The sequence below is a fragment of the Caretta caretta genome, chromosome 1, assembly GCF_965140235.1.
Source record: "Caretta caretta isolate rCarCar2 chromosome 1, rCarCar1.hap1, whole genome shotgun sequence".
In the NCBI taxonomy this organism is placed as follows: Eukaryota; Metazoa; Chordata; order Testudines; family Cheloniidae; genus Caretta; species Caretta caretta.
This window is the reverse complement of record NC_134206.1, coordinates 125,665,438-125,685,971: the sequence shown is the minus strand read 5'-3', so window position 1 is coordinate 125,685,971 and position 20,534 is coordinate 125,665,438. Positions and strand designations below refer to the sequence as shown.

Below are 20,534 nucleotides of genomic sequence, written 5' to 3'. Positions count from 1 at the left end.
GGCTTCTACATCCATAGTAGCCAGGATGGTGTTATCAGGAAGATCACCGATGGATTGAAGTTTCCTCAGGAAGTCAGTGGTGTCTCGAAGGTAGCTGGGAGTGCTGGTAGCGTAGGGCCTGAGGAGGGAGTCTACATAGCCAGACAATCCTGCTGTCAGGGTGCCAATGCCTGAGATGATGGGGCGCCCAGGATTTCCAGGTTTATGGATCTTGGGTAGTAGGTAGAATATCCCAGGTTGGGGTTCCAGGGGTGTGTCTGTGCGGATTTGATCTTGTGCTTTTTCAGGAAGTTTCTTGAGCAAATGCTGTAGTTGCTTTTGGTAACTCTCAGTGGGATCATAGGGTAATGGCTTGTAGAAACTCGTGTTGGAGAGTTGCCGAGCAGCCTCTTGTTCATATTCCGACCTATTCATGATGACAACAGCACCTCCTTTGTCAGCCTTTTTGATTATGATGTCAGAGTTGTTTCTGAGGCTGTGGATGGCATTGCGTTCCGCATGGCTGAGGTTATGGGGCAAGTGATGCTGCTTTTCCACAATTTCAGCCCGTGCACGTCGGCGGAAGCACTCTATGTAGAAGTCCAGTCTGCTGTTTCGACCTTCAGGAGGAGTCCATCTAGAATCCCTCTTTCTGTAGTGTTGGCAGGGAGACCTCTGTGGATTAGTATGTTGTTCAGAGGTATTTTGGAAATATTCCTTGAGACGGAGACGTCGAAAATAGGATTCTAGGTCACCACAGAACTGTATCATGTTCGTGGGGGTGGAGGGGCAGAAGGAGAGGCCCCGAGATAGAACAGCTGCTTCTGCTGGGCTGAGAGTATAGTTGGATAGGTTAACAATATTGCTAGGTGGGGTGAGGGAACCATTGCTGTGGCCCCTTGTAGCATGTAGTAGTTTAGAAAGTTTAGTGTCCTTTTTCTTTTGTAGAGAAGCAAAGTGTGCGTTGTAAATGGCTTGTCTAGTTTTAGAAAAATCCAGCCACGAGGAAGTTTCTGTGGAAGGTTGGTTCTTTATGAGAGTATCCATTTTTGAGAGCTCATTCTTAATCTTTCCCTGTTTGCTGTAGAGGATCTTGATCAGGTGATTCCGCAGTTTCTTTGAGAGCGTGAGGCACAAGCTGTCAGCATAGTCTGTGTGGTATGTAGATTGTAATGGATTTTTTACCTTCAGTCCTTTTGATACGATGTCCATCTGTTTGCATTTGGAAAGGAAGATGATATCTGTCTGTCTCTGTACAAGTTTTTTCATGCAGTTGATAGATTTCCACTCCATACGGCTAAATGCAGTGCCTTGCATAATGACAGGTTTCAGAGGAACAGCCGTGTTAGTCTCTATTCGCAAAAAGAAAAGGAGTACTTGTGGCACCTTAGAGACTAACCAATTTATTTGAGCATGAGCTTTCGTGAGCTACAGCTCACTTCATCAGATGTATACCGTGGAAACTGCAGCAGACTTTATATACACACAGAGAATATGAAACAATACCTCCTCCCACCCCACTGTCCTGCTGGTAATAGCTTATCTAAAGTGATCAACAGGTGGGCCATTTCCAGCACAAATCCAGGTTTTCTCACCCTCCACCCCCCCACACAAATTCACTCTCCTGCTGGTGCTAGCCCATCCAAAGTGACAACTCTTTACTTAATCAAGTCGGGCTATTTCCTGCATAGATCCAGGTTTTCTCACATCCCCCCCACCCCCATACACACACAAACTCACTCTCCTGCTGGTAATAGCTCATCTAAACTGACCACTCTCCAAGTTTAAATCCAAGTTAAACCAGAACATCTGGGGGGGGGGGGGGTAGGAAAAAACAAGAGGAAACAGGCTACCTTGCATAATGACTTAGCCACTCCCAGTCTCTATTTAAGCCTAAATTAATAGTATCCAATTTGCAAATGAATTCCAATTCAGCAGTTTCTCGCCACAAGTCTTGGGAGACAGGCCAGTCCTTGCCTACAGACAGCCCCGCAACCTGAAGCAAATACTCACCAACAACCACATACCACACAACAGAACCACTAACCCAGGAACTTATCCTTGCAACAAAGCCCGTTGCCAATTGTGCCCACATATCTATTCAGGGGACACCATCACAGGGCCTAATAACATCAGCCACACTATCAGAGGCTCGTTCACCTGCACATCCACCAATGTGATATATGCCATCATGTGCCAGCAATGCCCCTCTGCCATGTACATTGGTCAAACTGGACAGTCTCTACGTAAAAGAATAAATGGACACAAATCAGATGTCAAGAATTATAACATTCATAAACCAGTCGGAGAACACTTCAATCTCTCTGGTCACACGATTACAGACATGAAAGTCGCTATCTTAAAACAAAAAAACTTCAAATCCAGACTCCAGCGAGAAACTGCTGAATTGGAATTCATTTGCAAATTGGATACTATTAATTTAGGCTTAAATAGAGACTGGGAGTGGCTAAGTCATTATGCAAGGTAGCCTGTTTCCTCTTGTTTTTTCCTACCCCCCCCCCCCCAGATGTTCTGGTTTAACTTGGATTTAAACTTGGAGAGTGGTCAGTTTAGATGAGCTATTACCAGCAGGAGAGTGAGTTTGTGTGTGTATGGGGGTGGGGGGGATGTGAGAAAACCTGGATCTATGCAGGAAATAGCCCGACTTGATTATGTAAAGAGTTGTCACTTTGGATGGGCTAGCACCAGCAGGAGAGTGAATTTGTGTGGGGGGGTGGAGGGTGAGAAAACCTGGATTTGTGCTGGAAATGGCCCACCTGTTGATCACTTTAGATAAGCTATTACCAGCAGGACAGTGGGGTGGGAGGAGGTATTGTTTCATATTCTCTGTGTGTATATAAAGTCTGCTGCAGTTTCCACGGTATACATCTGATGAAGTGAGCTGTAGCTCACGAAAGCTCATGCTCAAATAAATTGGTTAGTCTCTAAGGTGCCACAAGTACTCCTTTTCTTTTTATATACACACAGAGACCATGAAACAATACCTCCTCCCACCCCACTGTCCTGCTGGTAATAGCTTATCTAAAGTGATCATCAAGTTGGGCCATTTCCAGCACAAATCCGTTTGTGTGTGGGGGGGTGGAGGGTGAGAAAACCTGGATTTGTGCTGGAAATGGCCCAACTTGATGATCACTTTAGATAAGCTATTACCAGCAGGACAGTGGGGTGGGAGGAGGTATTGTTTCATGGTCTCTGTGTGTATATAATGTCTTCTGCAGTTTCCATGGTATGCATCCGATGAAGTGAGCTGTAGCTCACAAAAGCTCATGCTCAAATAAATTGGTTAGTCTCTAAGGTGCCACAAGTACTCCTTTTCTTAGTGCAAAGTTAAGTCAACTTAAGTTACGGCAACATCCAGCCACCACCATAATTAAACTGCTGTTGCATGTCCAGACTATGCACCTTCTGTTGGCAGAGCGCATCCACACTAGCAGCTCTTGCATCAACACAAGGAGCAGTGCACTGTGGGTAGCTATCCCACTGTGCAACTGGCTGCAGGGTGATTTGGAAAGGGTTTGCAGTGCCTCATGGGGCAGGTAAGCATCACATGGTGCAGGTTTCTCAATCTCAGCATTGCATGGGCATCCTACTAGGTTTCCAGCTGCTTTTCAGGTGCCCTGGTAACCTGCGAGCCAGCCATCTGTGTCAGAAAGCATGGATCCCACACTGCCCTTTAGTCTTGTGCTGTGCGTTATGAATACAAGGCTTTAAGAGGAGCTCAATGTGCGGGGAGGGGCTATTCACCACCATCCTGACCCCAGTCCCCTCCTTGTAGAAGTGACTATTTGCCTCCCTTGCCTCCTGCTATGCCTGCTGCAGCTCTCTGATTTTTACAGGACACTGCCGTGTGTCCCTATCATAGCCCTTCTCCATGCCCTGAGCAAGTTCCTGCAGCTGGAGCGGAGCTGTGACTGCAAAGTCTCCTCTCCCCACAGACCCAGAAAATCCACCACCTCCCATGTACTTCAGGCAGGAGTGGGTTTGCTGCATGGAGCCGGCATGCTCAGCTGGGCAGTTGCTATGTGATCTCTCCATACCGAGCAAACAGGAAGAGCAAGTTCAAAACTTCCCGGGGCTTTAACAGGGGAGGGGTGTTCACCTGTGTCCCTTGCTGCAGAGCAGCAGAGTTCAAAACAGTGACCAAAGCAGTCAGGGTGGGCATTGTGGGACACGTCCTGGAAGTCACCGTAAGCAATGTGGTGTCACTGCATCACTGACACTGCATCACTCTAACTACATTGCCCTAAGCTTGATGCTTCTCGTCAAGGTGATTTTATTATGTCAGTGTAGCAGGTGAGTTAAACCGGCAGCAGGAGCATTGCACTGTGTACACCTCCAGAGTGAGGTTGATGTAAGCTGCCCTGTGTCAACACAACTGTGTAGTGTAGATTATGGTCTTAGTCTCCCAGACCTGCAGGAGAGCTCTGTGTCAGCTGAAAAGCTTGCCTTTGGTTTTATCTACTCTACCACTTTTGTCAGTAAAACTTTTGTTGGCACCCCTCCCTCCCCCGACATAAGTATCACCAGTAAAAGTTCTGGTATGGACAGTGTTGTGTGGGCAGGAGTCCTGCTGACATAGCTAACACCACTTCTTGGGGTGGTTTAATTATGCCAGCAGGAGAGCTCTCCCTTCGGCACAGAACGGCTACACCAGGGACCTTACAGTAGCACAGCTATAGTGGTACAGCTGGGCTGATGTGAGGTCGGTACTGTAGACATAGCCTCTCTCACAACAGAAGTTGGTCCAGTAAAAAGATATTACCTCACCCACCTTCTCTGTCTAACACCACCAAAAAGCATTTCATTGCAAGAGCGAAGGAACTGTGATTTTCTTTTGCAGATTTCGATTAGTTTGTCTAGTTTCTTCCCTAACATTGCTACTGTTTTAAAGAGAACATCTGCAATAGGTACATTTATAAATTTACATTTATAGAAACATGACATTTTAAAATATTATTTTTGTGATTACTCCTAGATTCATGTGCTGATGATATAAAAAAAAAGCCTCTGTCAGACAATGTGATCCTTTTAATTTCTGTGCTGGCAGCCCTTCTAGTCATAATCCTCCTTCTGATTTTTGTGTGCAAGTGCCAAAGGTAAGTGTTACTGGTCCCTATTGATATTTGTGTCATGATAATGCAACGTATGCAAAAAATGTGCATATTTTGATCCTCTCCTTCTCCCACCATCCATTGTTGTTTGTCCTCTGAAAGTGCAGATTCTTGAGGGCAGGGATGGCGCGTTCCTTACGGTTGTGTCCTGTGCCTTGCACATTGTAGGTATTACTGGAAAACAAAGAATAATTAAATATAATCCCCAACCTAATAGGCTCCCACTGGTCTTTATGATGCCATGGAATCATTGGCACCTTCAGCCTAAAGTCTGCAGACTGCAGACCCAGTCATTTGCTCTTTAGTTTCCTGCTGCCATACTTGTAGAGAGCACATCTCTGGAGTGCCTGTAATCAGAGATCCCAACTCTCACTGCCATAGAAGCAGGGAGCTTCTGCAGCTGCAGACACATACTTTCTACTAGAGGAGCTAAGAACAGAAGGTGAGAATTTCCTTCTACCTGAAGAGTGACAGTTGGAAGGGTGATGGAGCCACAGGGTGAGAAAGGCAGGGTAACAAAGAAGAAAAGATGACAAAAGTAAAGGGGAGGAGTGCAAAAGATGTTAAAGGGGAAGATAGGGGAGGTGGTGGTGGAATGGATGACCAAGAAAAGGAGGCAGGTAAAAGATGAAAAGGTGTAAAGGGTGATTAAATGGGAGAGCTTCAAATAGTGGTAGAGGAGCAGGGGATAGGTGAGGTGAAGTGAGTGGCAGTCTCCTGATCTATTTAATGGTCTTAACAAGACTACCATAACCTTCAGTGACGTTGTGAAGATTTTGTCAGTAGTACCTGGAAAGCACTTTGGGCCCGTTGCATGGAAATAGTATTATTGTAATAATCCTTACTTACAATACTGCTTGAATGACAAATGTGGGATCAAAGCCCCAAGACATCTGCATTTGCTTTTCTCTTTCATTTATAAATCGTAAAGATAGTTTAAAAATAGCATCTCCTGGCTGGGGTTTATAAAACATTGGCACTAGATTCTTCTTACCAACTCCCTCACTTGCCTTCCTGCCTCATCTGATCTATTACAAATGAAACATGAGAAACCAAAACTGAAACTTTGTGGCACTGAGGTGCACGTTGGAAGCAACATAATCGTAACATCTGTGAGCGTTCAAAAGAAAATCCATTTTATGAGCATTCTGTCTTGCAAACAGTCTTTTGGGCTTGCAATTCCAAGGAGAATTTAGGCTGTTTCTGTTAACTTTTTGAGCTACAGTACTAAATATTAAAAGGGTGCATGTTGCAAGAGTGATAGCTATTACGGAACTTGAAACATGTTTAAAGAAGCTGCAGTTGAGAATATTCATCATTGTTTGTTTATTTCTATTGTATAACCATTATGCACGGCAATTAGCAACTTAAATTAAGACAGGCACAATACAAGGGGACAAATATAGGGCAGGGATGCGTGAGGGGATGGTGGTGGTGAAAAGAAAGAGATCATGTGTTTCAGTGAATAATGTGTGCACCTTGAGGAATACAAAGAGTTCCGTCTTTTCTCTTTAGTCAAACATATATATATGTGACCATAGACTAAAATTCTCCTTGAAGAAGTGTGTTTTGTGAAGTAACTCAGGCTATGTCTATACTGCAATCAAAGGTGTGATTTGCAGCTCAGGTAGGCATACTCATGCTTCCTTTAATCTAACTAGGTTGCTAAAAATAGCAGTGTAGACCCAGCAGCCTGGCCTTCGGTGCAGGCTGTACAAGCCTCAAGAATCCTGACTGTGTACTTGCATTGCTAGCCCATGCTAGGGTGTGTACTGCCCTGTCTTCACTGCTATTTTAGCTGTGCTAACTAAATTAAAGCTAGCAGGGGTATGCCTATCTGAGCTGCAATCCCACCATTGATTGCAGTGGAGACATACCCCATGGCCTCACCTACTTAAGAAAGATGCATTGGTTTAACTAAACACATTTAGTTAAACTGGGGTGAAGCCCAGTGTGGACATTTTTATTTTGGTCTAGCTCAAATGAGTTAGAAATCAGTTTCAGCTAAACCAAAATAAGCCACCCTTAAACTGAAATAAGAGCATCCATACAAGAGTTTGCATTGGTTTAGGCAAATTATTCTAAAAACTGATTTAAGTTAAACAAGTACAACTTTCTTGTGTTGACAAAGCAGTAGAATAGGAAAGAGTGGAAGCATGGCAGGTGGGCCTGGGAAAGGGCCCCTGGGCACCAAGGCTACATGAACAAAAACATTTCTTCTAGTGCAGGGGTTCCCAAACTTGGTTTCCAGCTTGTTCAGGGTCCGTGGCTTGTTCAGGGTAAACCCCTGGCGGGCCGTGAGATGCTTTGTTTACCTGAGCGTCCGCAGGTACGGCCGCTCGCAGTTCCCATTGGCCAGGAACCGCGAACCACGGCCACTGGGAGCTGCGAGTGGCCGTACCTGCAGACGCCCAGGTAAACAAAGCATCTCGTGGCCCGCCAGGGGCTTACCCTGAACAAGCCACAAACCAAGCTTGGGAACCCCTGTCCTAGTGCAATGGGGTCCTGATCCATAACTGGGGCTTCCAGGCACTACCGTGATACAAATAACAATAATACAGCTAATGGCTACATTTTGGAAGGCTTGACCTTAAAGGGTCCCATCTGCCCATTTAATATAACACAAACCATCTCTTTCCAATTATCAATATGACCTAAAAATAAAATAGAAAGACAGTCTCTCCCAGCTGAATTTCTGCCAGCCTTCCAACAATGTGTGAATTGTGAGAGGGCTCTAGCCCTAGAAAGCTAAGGGTTTGTCTACACTAGCACTTTTGTTGGTAAAACTTTTATTGGTCAGGGGTATGAAAAAACATACCCCTGACTGACATAAGTTTCACCGACAGAAGCTCTCCCGCTGACTCGTTGTGGGGTGGTTTAATTATGCCAACAGGAGAGCTCTCTCCCGTCGGCATAGAGCGGCTGCACGGGAGACCTTACAGTCAGCAGCTGCAGCGATACAGCTGTGCCATTGTAAGGTCTGTAGTGTAGACCAGTGGTTCTCAAAGCTGGTCCGCCGCTTGGCCCGTGCCACTTCCCGCAGCCCCCATTGGCCTGGAGCGGCGAACCACAGCCAGTGGGAGCCGCGATCAGCCACACTGCAGACGCGGCAGGTAAACAAACCGGTCCGGCCCACCAGGGGCTTTCCCTGAACAAGCAGCGGACCGGCTTTAAGAACCGCTCGTGTAGACAGCCTCAGTCCTTCCCAGAGTAACTATGAAATTCCATACAGTGGCCTTGCAGCACCTCTTGATTTGTACTTGAAACTGCTCAGATTGCCAAATGTAGAATCCCATCTGAACACTGGCTGCCAGGAAGGAGCTACCTTTAATTCCCATGCTATCGCTGGATTTGACTTCAAGATCAGACTACTTGGCACTCATTTACTTATCTGATAATGAAGTCAGCTTTAATGGATGCTGAGGAGCTGGAAGCCAACACCTTAATTCAGGCTTCCGGATATGCCGCACCGTGGAACTTCCTTTCCTTGTACTTCCCCAGACTTTTCTTCCTTTCATTTTCAAGGACCACTAGGGTGATTGTGAGGGTGCAGAGGTGACTCTTCTAGTCCTACGAGGCCTACGTAGGCTAGGACTAGAGTAGTTTTCCAGAGGAAATTAAAAGACAGTTTTTCAGGGCAAAATGCTGTCTGTTCCACTTTTTTTATTGCTCCTACATAGAGCCAAAATTAAATCTTTCAAACTAACTGTTTTTTCCTATTACTGATAAGCTGACTTTCACTCCTTTGTTTCTCCGTCAACTGCCTGCTTCAGTACTGGACACGATCAGAGCACCAGTGATCTTGGCATCAGTCTCTGTTGCACTAATGAGCAAAATCAGCACATGCAAGATGATGCCAATGTTAAGATTTATGGATTGCATGCCTGTGCTCATCAATTCAGATCTACAGTACATATATTACAGCTCTACGAAAGCTGCCAACTGCCAAAACCACTGAATTAGCCTTTTTTCTCTCTGAAAAATCCCATGCTGTTGAACCACAATTACATTACTGGAGATAAGTGTTACTGGAAAGTCCACTGATGTTACAGGCCCAGAACTGCTTCTCCTCTTCACTCTGTTTATGCCACTCTGAATAGCAAAAAAGCAGAAACAGGCCTCAGTTCCATAGCAGGCATACAGCTACTATGACTGGCTCCTACACTACCACTCCAGAAGGGAGGGGACATGGCGGGATGTGCTGTGCTCAGGTAATTCCCAGACAGTGGATAGTTCCCTTGGGACTGCTACCAGCTGAATGCTTACTTTGTTTTGTTCTGTTTACAGATTGCAGAAATCAGTTATGCCTGTTATACCAGACCCAAAGCATATATTTTCTGATCTCTTTAATGATCATAATGGAAACTTCCAGGTAAATATCCAAGCACTCTTGAACTTCCCTTGGTGAGGTTGCATTCATTCCAACACAACAGTCCTACCTTGCACATAATTTAAAAAATGTAGCCTACCTTTGTGGTCTCTTTTGAAGTTTAAACTCAGTGCTCTCTGATCCAAAAGCAGCCTCTTGCTCTACTACGTGACCACCTGGTCTTACAGAAGAATGATTATTATTACTTATTTGCACTGTATTAGCACATAGAGAACCCAGTCATAGAAGAGGACTTAATGTGCTAAGGACTGTACAAAGACAGTTCCTGCCCAGGGGAGTTTGCAGTGAAAGTAGAAGAGAAGATATGTGGAAACATACAGACAGACAGGGTAAGACTGAAGCAATGGTGGCCAGCATGAAAAGCAGAGATCACAACAGGCCAAATTATTGTACAATCCTCTTTCCAGACCTCCTGTCATAAAAGCCTTTGTCCTTTACAAAACTAACCATGGTTTCCCAACTTGCCTGATTTACCACTATGCCCTCCAATCCTTTAGCACACAGCTTGCTGTGAAACAGCAAATCTTCACACAGCCTGACAGAGGAACAAACTTTTTGTTTGCTTCCCATTAAGTTGAAATGTTGAAATGTATGTAGTTTACCTGAAGAGCATTTGTTATTTGAATGTTCTTGAATCTGCCCAGCACCTTACTATTTAGACTATGCTATACCGGAAAGCAGCATGGCAAAATAATTAGGAATATTCACTATCTGATGCATAATAGCTACTGGGCCACTGTTACAACAGTGATGAAAATGAAAACCAATAATAATGTTTTACTTGTGAGTCAAAAATGTACTTGCCCAAGGTAAGTCTGAAAAGATACAAAATAATAATAAAGGGCCTGATCCTGAAATCCTTAATCAGGCAGATCTCCCACTGAAGCTTTGATTGAGGTAGGACTTGGCTTAAAGGATTTGCAAAACCCTGACAAATGGAGGGGGAGAAGGAGGTAATGTATTCATCTAGTGTGTGTTGAAAGCACCTATCACTGTAAGCGCTATATAAAATTAAATCCAACATTGAAGGTGTCCTCAGTGGTAATTTTCTTGAAGTTTTCCTTGTTCTTTGTGTGCATTCATGTTTTTTGCTTTTGTCTTATTTTCTGCTTGCCTGCTATTTCCTCCTCTCCAACATGACATCCCCCAAATGTGTAGGTCCTGGGGTCATGCCATTACTGGAGCAATGATGAAGGTCAGTGTAGCCTGTGCTTGTTTCAAATGAAATTAGGGAGTGTGCTGACACCAACCTTTCATTCTCCTAGGAATGGATTGACCAAACTGACAATGCAATGGGCCACACCAAGATGGAATGTGTAGAACATGAGTGCATCATTGAGGAGAGAACTGAGCTGGAAGATGAGAAGGAAGCTAGTGAAAAGCTTTGTGAATTGTCAAACATGAATGAAAGAGATTATCTGAGTTCTGCTCAGAACACTTGCCTGCAACCACCAGCCAGTGATACAGTTTCTTTTGGGAGTTTTAAGTTCTGTATGAATGAAGACATGTATGTCATCTTATGAAACTATATAATGCAGTAGGAATATATGGTGTCGGGAAAAGGTACACAGGATCCTGATGAGTTTAAAGAAGCTATCTGAGTAGAGTAAAAAGTTAGAATCAGGCTTGCCTGGCATAACATACAAAACTATCCAATCTGGATCTGGATTGCAACTTTCCCAGAATTCAGGGACAACCTATGCAGGCCCATTAGAGAAACAAGAAGGCATGGCAATTCAGGTGTATTTGGATGTGGGGCTCTAGTTTGGGCCCATCTCTTTGGCTAAACCGAGCCCCATCCTGCATGGTGAGCATTCAAGGAATCCTTCTCACTCACTGCACACCTTTTAAGAGCTGGGCACAAACTCAGTCCTTGTTCTGAGGGAGTGCACGCACTATGTGCAGGTAATGAAAACAACTGCACTAGCCATATCCGAGTGGGCGGAAAATGTAAGAGTTAGGGCAGCGCCATCGACCTACCTTCTCCTTCTCATCTGGTAGCAGAACGTGGTGGAGTACATGCGACACCTTTCCAAAGGGGGTGGCAGGAGCTGTGCACAATGCTTCCAGCAGCTCTCATGGGCGAGGTGAACATTTGCACCGCACCTCGTGGAGCTAGGATCTGAAAAAAACCAACCAGAATCTGCCCCCAAGAATATGATAGTGAGGATGTACAGAGTCACACTGGGTCCTGATCCTGCAATGAGCTCTGTTTGGGCAGCCCTTTCAAATGTGTTAGGGGGTCCATGCAGGCACAGAAGTCTGTGCATGTGGACCTTATTGCAAGATCGGGCTCGAAGCATCTAGTCATGTACATGTCCTTAGGTTTTCTCTTCATATAGTAGACACATTCTTGTAGACAAATGGGATAATTCACCCTTAATGGTGGATTAATTTGACTGAGAAAGTCTCATCTTTGCTCGATATTTTACATCTTCTAGCATGTTCAGCAACTGTAGATTTTATTAATGACTTGCTGTTCATATATTAGCCTTTTATTGTATGTGTTCCAACTTCAGCTAAACTATGTCATATTTTTTTTCTCTAACCTCATTTTGTTAGATAGCGGACTCGGGAAAACCCACTTGATTCTTGCAAACTGTGTTTTGTATATCTTCCTACATCATTTAATGTGCATGCTTCTTGAAAGCAAACATTGTAGTCAAACATTTAGGATGAAATTCATCCCTGGCACAAGTTTATTTAAGGCAAAGTAGTTACACCAAGGATTAAGATTGTTGGACTAGCTTCTCAGTTAGTGTAAATTGACATTACTGTTTGGAAATGGAGCTGGTCAGAAAAACCACAGATGAAGTCATTTTCTGTGAGACAGTGAAGTGCCTTTGAAATAGAAATGCTTTATGAACTAATGTTGATTTTACTGAAATTTCATTGTGGAGAAAACCAAAAAACCAAAACAAATGAAAACAAAACAAAAGAAAGAAAGAAAGAAAGAAAGAAAGAAAGAAAGAAAGAAAGAAAGAAAGAAAGAAAGAAAAGTCACCACAAAGTCAAAATGTCATGTTGACTTTTTTCAGGAATATAAATCAATTTTGAAATTTTGAAATGACTTTTCATTTTTAATTTGTAATGTATTACATTATATATTATAATATAAAATAAAAAGTCAAATAGAAACAAAACATTTTGATCAATTTGTTGTTTTTGGAGCTTTCTGAATAAGTTTTACATTTGGGAGTTTGTTCTGATTCAGAAGGAAGCCAAATTTTTTAATCTCAAAATCCTTTGCAAACCAGAATTTCTCCACATGCATCTAGACATATGTATTCAAAGCTGTTAAAAATATTGATTAAAGAAATAAAAAAGATGTTTTCTTACTAGTGTTGAAGTTGATTCTTATGGTTACATGTGATGAGGCATTAGTCATTCTGTGATGTCTGAGGAACTAGCCAAAAATGTGTCACATATACAGTTTTGAGGGGGGGAGTGAGAATATGTATGATGCCAATTAAGAGGTGTGACATTTTATAACTGAAATATAGATGGTTCAGAGATTTCAGAAAATCCCTTGACTGCTATCGTAGCCAAATTATTGCCACATCAAGTGTTCAAGATATGCAAATTATTGTGCTAAGACTGTCTGAGGTACTTCAAATCTTATTGCAAACCCAAATATACTTCTGAGGACAATTTCTTTTCCATGATGTTGTTATATGAGTAAGTGAATCAGATCCCAATTCTGCCCCCCTGTATGTAGTGGGAAAAACAAAAACCAACAGGATGTTGCGTTAACCTTCCAAGTTCTTCCTATGGTCATCCCATAACTTAAGGTACAGATTTGAGTATCTTAGACTCATAGACTTTAAGGCCAGAAGGGACTATCATGGTCATCTAATCTGACCTCCTGCACATTGCAGGCCACAGACCCTCACCCACCTATTTCTGTAATAGACCCATAACCTCTGGCTGAGTTACTGAAGTCCTCAAATCATGATTTAAAGACTTCAAGTTACAGAGCATCCATCATTGACACTAGTTTAAACCTGCAAGTGACCCATGCTCCATGCTTCAGAGGAAGGCAAAAAAAAAAAAAAAAAACCCAGGGTCTCTGCCAATCTGACCCAGGAGAAAATTCCTTCCCAACCCCAAATGTGGTGATCAGTTGGTCCTGGGGCATTTTGGCAACACCCAACAACCAGGCACCTGGGAAAGAATTCTCTGTAGTAACTCAGAGCCCTCCCCATTTAGTGTCCCATCACTGGCTGTTGGAGCTATTTGCTGCTAGCAAATGGAGATTAGCTACATGCTATTGTAGGCAGTCTCATCATTTTATCATAATTTATTTTCTTAAAGACGCATACAAGGGAATTTAAGAGACTTTAACATTAATTTTAAAATGTGGTATTCTTTTACACAGCAGATTAAAGAACAATGATTGTTTTAAGAGTTCTTTTGTTAGACTCCCCAGTTCCAACTGACTTTATATTTTAAAACCAAATTTCTCAAACGTGATTACTAATTTGTGTGTTTTAATTTTTTGGTCCCCGACTTGAGATACCTTAAAGGGGTCTCATGTCATGTGCATGGGTGCTCAGCTCTCCCTGAGCATCCAGCCCTGCCAGGTGTCTGCAGCTGGGCCCTCCTCCCCACAGTGGAGGTACCTAAAATCACTTGAAAATGTAGGCATGAAAATCTGGAATCCACTTTTTATATTTTATTCTTCTCTTGTGTTGGGGATAGGATTGACAACTTTGTGACTGAACAAAACCGAACACCCTTGCCCCCCACCCCCTTCTCTGAGGCCCTGCCCCACTCCCTCCATCCCCCCTCCCTCCGTCGCTCGCTCTCCCCCAACATCACTCACCAGCTCATTTTCACCAGGCTGGAGAGGGTTGGGGAGGGTGCCTTTTCTACCGGGTGTTCGGTTGAAAACTGGACACTTGACAACCCTAGTTGGGGACTAGAAGGCCACTTCATGCAGTTTATTATGTGGACACTTTCAGGGCTTTGAGTTTTTCTTCCCTTTGTTGCAAACAAACAAGCTTCTTTGTAGCAGTACACATATGCTTTATCATACTGAAATTCTCACCCGCACAGTAGTCTGTTTGCATGGATCATAATGCAGGGCTGGAGCCTAATACTATCTAAGGGGCTGAGAACAGGGCCCAGGCTAACCCAGCTGATTTTCTTATCCACACGTCTGCTGGTCTTTTCAGTACAAGTGGTTTGTCACCTCAGGGTAATTTATAGCCCATTACAGCAAGTTTGGTTTTGTTTTGTTTCGTTTTAAGTCCAGGGATTACAAGCAGAAGGGCAGCCACTTTAACGAGTGCAGTGACGTCCCTTCTTCCTGGACATTCATGTGACACACATTTGTGTTCCCTTGCCCTAGTTCTACCCACGCAGAGCGCACTTAGCTGAGCCCAGCCCTTTGGTGGTGCTATGATGCTGTGCTTTTGTTAAAGCAACTTGTATAATGTGATTAGGTGACTAAAAAAAGATGTTGCACAATTTTCTACCTGAATTGCTCAGATGCATAGGCCTGACCATTTGCCTGCCCACTCCTTCACTTGATTCTTTGTCAGTTTACCTTCTTCCTCCAGGCCTATTTATTTCTTTTTGAACGCCTTTCTGAGTGGAAAACAGTGGGTTGGTTGCCCCTGCTCTTGCTCTGAGTGACAGATAAGGAGAAAGAGATTATTTGTGATTTCGGACAAAAAGGACTCCTGGAGCCCCACTCAGGGATGGGAGGACAGAAAGTGCTGTCTGGTGAGGAGCACGTGGAAGCCTACAGGAGGCAGCCCAGCAGGAGTAAAGCTGTATTCCTGAGCCAGTCAGGAGTCCAAGAAGGCTGACACCTTCTGCCAGTCTAAAAAAGATCCTCCCAAGCCTCCGACAGTGCCATTAAACATTGTGCATTGGTTACAATTCCACTCTGTGGTGCATTTTTCAGATTATGAACCTGGAAGTTGTCAACTGATGTTGTAACCCAGTGGTTCTCAAACTTTACTAACTCAAGGACCCCCATTTTGATTTAAAATTTTTCACAGACCACCAAGCCGCCCTGCTCAGCCCCAGGCCCCGCCCCCACTCCACCCCCTTCTCCCAAGGCCCCACCTTACCTCACCTCTTTCTGCCCCCATTCCACCCCTTCCCTTCCTCTTCCCCACCTCTTTCCACCCCCTCCCCTGACTTCACCCCATCTCCGCTCCTCCTCCTCCTTCCCAGCGCCTCCTGCATGCTGCTGAACAGCTGTTCTGTGGCGTACAGGAGGCACTGGGAGGGAGGGAGAGGAGTTGAGGGAAGAAGGAGGAAGAGTTGATCAGGGGGGCCCGCTGACCCCCTGGAGTATCCTCGCAGACCCTAGTTTGAGAAACGCTGTTGTAACCAGTTAGCTTTACTGCCCAATGCCTATGCTGTGGCAGAACTGTGTGCTTCACTGTGGCATAAATCAGGAGGCCTTGTGATATGCCGTGCTGCACAGCCCTTGCCTACTATTTTAGATATTTTTTGAAGTAGTGACAGAGCATGACTAGCAAGAGCTGAAGCCTCTCTTTACAACTTCATTTCCCGGCGGACCATTTCCTAACATTTTGTTGTTGCTTTCCCTTCTGCCTGCAGCAGTGAAAGGCTCAGTCACCTGCTATCTTTGCTGATCATTTGGCTGGATGGTTAAATGACCATTGAGATAAAGTATCAGAGTGGGTTTGGAGAGATTTGTACACCCCTAGTTATGGGAGAGCAAATTAAATAACCAGTCAGAAAAAGGCATGTTCAACTCCCCACAGTGAGAAGGAGGGTACCATAGCAACTTTTACATCTCCCTTTTATTTATTCAAAAGTTATCATGTTCTTCAAAGGGATGAGTCCCTCAGATAGTACATCTTGTTCCTAATTATATCTCATAGAAAGGGAAGAACTGCATATCATGCAGCTGAACCGACCTAATTGAACTGTATTTTCACAAAAAACAGCCAAACTGTATATTTGTGTCTCATGAAATGTATGCATTAGCTATACCTATACTGAGCCAATTTGCATTCATATAGGTAGTATCTATATTGTTTACTTTGGTTTTGATGTATGATTTCCAGTGAAAGGAAGGGTGGGAGGAAACCACTCAGCTCTTTTAAACAAATAACAGGATTTATTGGAGCCGGGTTTGCAGCTTTTATTTTCACTCATTTTTTTGTGTTTAGTTGTGGCTATGTTAGTGCTGTATAATTTCCTCAAAATTTATAAGTTTATTTATATGGCAAATACATATATCTGAGCAGAACTTGCTTGCTTCTTTTGCAATGAAACAAACAAAAGCATTTTTAACAATTTACTGATGTAGTCCTTCTGCCAGATGTTGTCAGTGACAAGAAGGTCTGGGTTCAAATGTCTGGAGTCGCCTAAAATTAACAAATGCACTGGCTCAAGCCCCTCCTGGAAAAACTAAATACCTCCCCTAGGACCCCTTAATAGACTTCTCTCAAGGCCTGAGTCTGTGTATAAAAATAACAAAAATGATATCTAGGGGAAAAGCAACAAACCATTAAGGAAGTATAACAATAATAAATCAACCATATGTTTATACAAATATAAGTACACTCTCTAAATTTCTTGGGCATCCACCCCTACAGTATCTTTGCCTCAGTTTCCACATCTACCAGTGTGAACATCTGATGAACAAATGCCTGTTTGATACCTCATTCCCCACCCCATGACTTTTCCCCTCTGGTGCTATTCACTCATTGTTTATTTGTTTAGTGAAGTCCCAGAGTCCTCAGGGCAGGTCCATCTTCAACCACTAGGAGGAAGCACTGCCTGGCTTCCATGAAGATACACCTTACTGCCACCGCTGAGTTGTCTCTCACCATGCTGTCACCTCTGACCACAATACTGCCATGTCCAAACCAGCTGAGCTCAGTCCTAAGGCGTCACCAACCCCCACCCCCTCCGACCTCCGGAGTGAATTCAGTTCTGTGAATGGAGGGCAAAGAAGGGCCATCACTGGCGTTCATTCAGACCTGTTGCTGTCCTCTGCAGTTTCAGAGGAGAGCTACTATAATCTCTGACATGACACCAGTTCCAAGTTCCAAGGCTCCACCATATAATCCATAGTCAATAAAATATAGCACTACTTAGAAGGGTTCCTCCCACAAGAAATTCAGTCCCCCCTACAAAACAAAAGTCTTCTTCCTTACACATGTCCAAGCTCTACTGTCCATTGTACATGGCAAACTTTGGTTTGGTGAATCCCTCAGTCAGGTCATATTATGTACAGTTCTGCTGCCTTTTAGAGACACAATAAAGATAACATTTCATTACCACTATATCCAAACCTTAAAGAATTTTAACCCAAACAACTGGCAAAAAAGGAGGCACTCATGCAAATGTAGTCTGTTGATTCTCTCTTTCCTTAGTTCACCAATAGATGGTGGCAGAGAATTCCTTCCCCTGTGATCCGCCGACCACTGGGCTACACTAATAAAAGCTTTTAAAGCCAATTTTTAACCCATTTATTGTTTGCAGCTGACATTTCTACAGTAACTGTTTGCACCCATACAACACAGATCTCCTTAATCCACTGCTGCTCTTCCTGAATCAGAAGCGAACTGTGGCAAGCAAGGATGGAAGTAGTGAAGGTTCTACATGTGTGGCTAAAGATACTCACATGCATAAGTACATGAAGGATTAGGGTGGGTTTCACAAGAGGGATTTAAGCACCCAGCTGCCATTTTAAGCACTAAATCCAAATTTTAAATCCTCAAAACCCACACTCAATTGCTGCCTAACCCTGTGGCTACTCCTTAGGCACCCGAGTCTCCACTGATAAAGTCCTCTACCTTTTTGTCAGTAGCATGTGCAGAGCCCTTTCAGTTCTGATGTCAGTGAGCAGCTTGGCACCTAACTCATGCCTAAGTCCCTGCAGGATTCACAAACTAGGCATTCCCCCAACCCAGCAGGCCCAATCTGGTAGACATTCTCAACTGCCTCCTTGGAGCACATCTGGCAGATTGAGTCCTGCATGGAACGCAGGGGGAGGAGGTGGTGGTGCCTCCTATATAACCTTTAGCCCCATTGGAGTGGTTGGAGCCCTTACCCACAATGTGGGAACCCAAGTTCAACTCAATATGGAGCAGGGAGTTCACCCTGCATCTCCCATGAGAGTGCCCTAGCCACTGGAGCAGGTACTTCTCAATGTCTCCTGTTGGAGCTGCTGTCCTTTGTACAATCATTAAATATTCATTAGAGCAGAGACTTGAGCTTGGGTCCCCACCTTTTCAGGTGAACATGCTAACCACTGGGCTACAGAGTTATGCTCACTCTCTTTCGTCCAGTGACTCTGACATATTTCATACAAAGTGGAACAGTTTCAACAGGAGAGATTCTGAACTCATGTTGCTGACACGCAAAGAAGAATCCGGCTCTGTGCCACTGAGTTACCACAGACGGTATATATCTTACAGCTAGTACAGTGCAGAGCTGATTTATAGAAAATGATAAGCTTCTATAGTAATCTAAACCCATGATTTTTTCTCTTGAAAGCCAGGAGCTAATAGGTGGTTATTTTGCAATGTGGTGAATTAACAAGAATAATCATCCCCACATACTGATTTTACAATGGATTCCTGAGATTGTTGCACTTATTTCTTAGCATGACTTATAGTGACACCAGGCCAAATAACTAAGTATCAGACATTTCCTGTTATCTAGGTTACCAAATACCCAACCAATGCTGCTCTGAATTAGTAGTGAGTGGTGAGGCTTTGCCTTTACCTGGTACAATGGATAACTTTCCTCACACTGCTCAACCTTCCTTTCTTTCCCTCTATCTTTTCTCATATTAGTACGCTCTGTAATTAAAACCATTATTTGACAGTACTGGCTCCCTGCTCTGTGCTGCCCTATAAAGACCTCAGATGAAAAGTGCACCAACAGGAGTAAATGCCTCTTGGATCTAAGTGACGGGGTAAATTAGCAGACCTATCTTCTTATATGGCCCCCATCATCACACTACCTGAGGAATTCATAACATTAATTCATTAAACCTCACAACATCCCTTTTAACCATTATTCTGGAGAACCAAAGCACAGAGAGACTAAGAACAAGATTCACAAAAGGATTTAGGCACTTAATTGCCATTGTAGGCACGCAAATCCAAAATTTAGATTTCAGACCCCTGCACAGCTGCTGCCAAACTTTGGAGGCAATTCAAGTCCCTAAGCATTTAAGTTTCTGCCAATCAAGTCCCCAATGGCACCTAAAAATCTGCCAGTGAGCATGTGCATAGAGGCATCAGCCTAGGAGCCCATCTCATGCCTAACTCCCTGCAGGATCCTCAAAGTAGGCATTCCCTTGTTTCCCTCAGCTGTGGGACTCAATCTGACGGGTGTTCGCAGAAACCATTAACTGGATCAGGCCCCCAAAAACAATGTCCAAGAAGAAGGATGCGGTGCCCTCTTTATAACCTTTAGCCCACTTGTCAGGGCACTCACCTGGCATGTGAGACTCCTAGGTTCAATGCCTCTCACTGCCTGATGGGGAGAAGGGATTGAAACATGTGTCTCCCACATGCCAGGTGAATGCCCCAAAGATGGGCTAAAGTTTATAAGTTGGGGGGGGCACCTCCTCCTCCTTTTTTTGTTTGCGGGAAAGGGCTTAGGCACCTAATTCCAGGAGAGGGTTCACAGTACAAATCCCAAGCAAAGGGAGGCACCTCCCTCTGGCCCCAACTTAGTCACATAACTCCCTTTGAGGGCAGGACTTTAGGACCGATCTCTCGCCTTGGCGTTTCCTACCGGCTAGCTTAGGTTGCTCCTGGCTCAGCATGTTTGCTTTTGCAGTTCCCCTTTTAGGTGCCTAATTCTCCCCAGGCACTTTATAGGGAGCCTGAGCATCTAACTTGGGGCTGTGGATTGCATCAGGAGGCACGGCCCCTAAAGTTAGGTGCTGCAATGCTGAGTCTAAGCCCCCATTGTGGATCTAACTCTAAAAGTAGAGTTTTCAAAAGCACCTGAGTGATTTAGGAGCCTAAGTCCTGTTCTCAAAAGTGATTTAGGTACTGAAGAGTGTACGTCTC

At 44.1% G+C, this 20,534-nt stretch overlaps 1 protein-coding gene across 1 annotated transcript in view; it reads left to right on the top strand.

Annotated features, from left to right (window-relative positions):
• Window positions 1-12,532, top strand: part of CRLF2 (cytokine receptor like factor 2) — a 32,249-nt gene extending 19,717 nt beyond the window's left edge. Inside the window, exons 7-9 of the mRNA XM_048859589.2 lie at window positions 4,976-5,096; window positions 9,399-9,483; window positions 10,767-12,532. Of these exons, the coding sequence (XP_048715546.1) occupies window positions 4,976-5,096; window positions 9,399-9,483; window positions 10,767-11,024 (464 nt within the window). The 3' untranslated portion in view covers window positions 11,025-12,532. The remainder of the gene's footprint in view (window positions 1-4,975; window positions 5,097-9,398; window positions 9,484-10,766) is intronic.
• The last annotated feature ends 8,002 nt before the right edge of the window (window positions 12,533-20,534 follow it).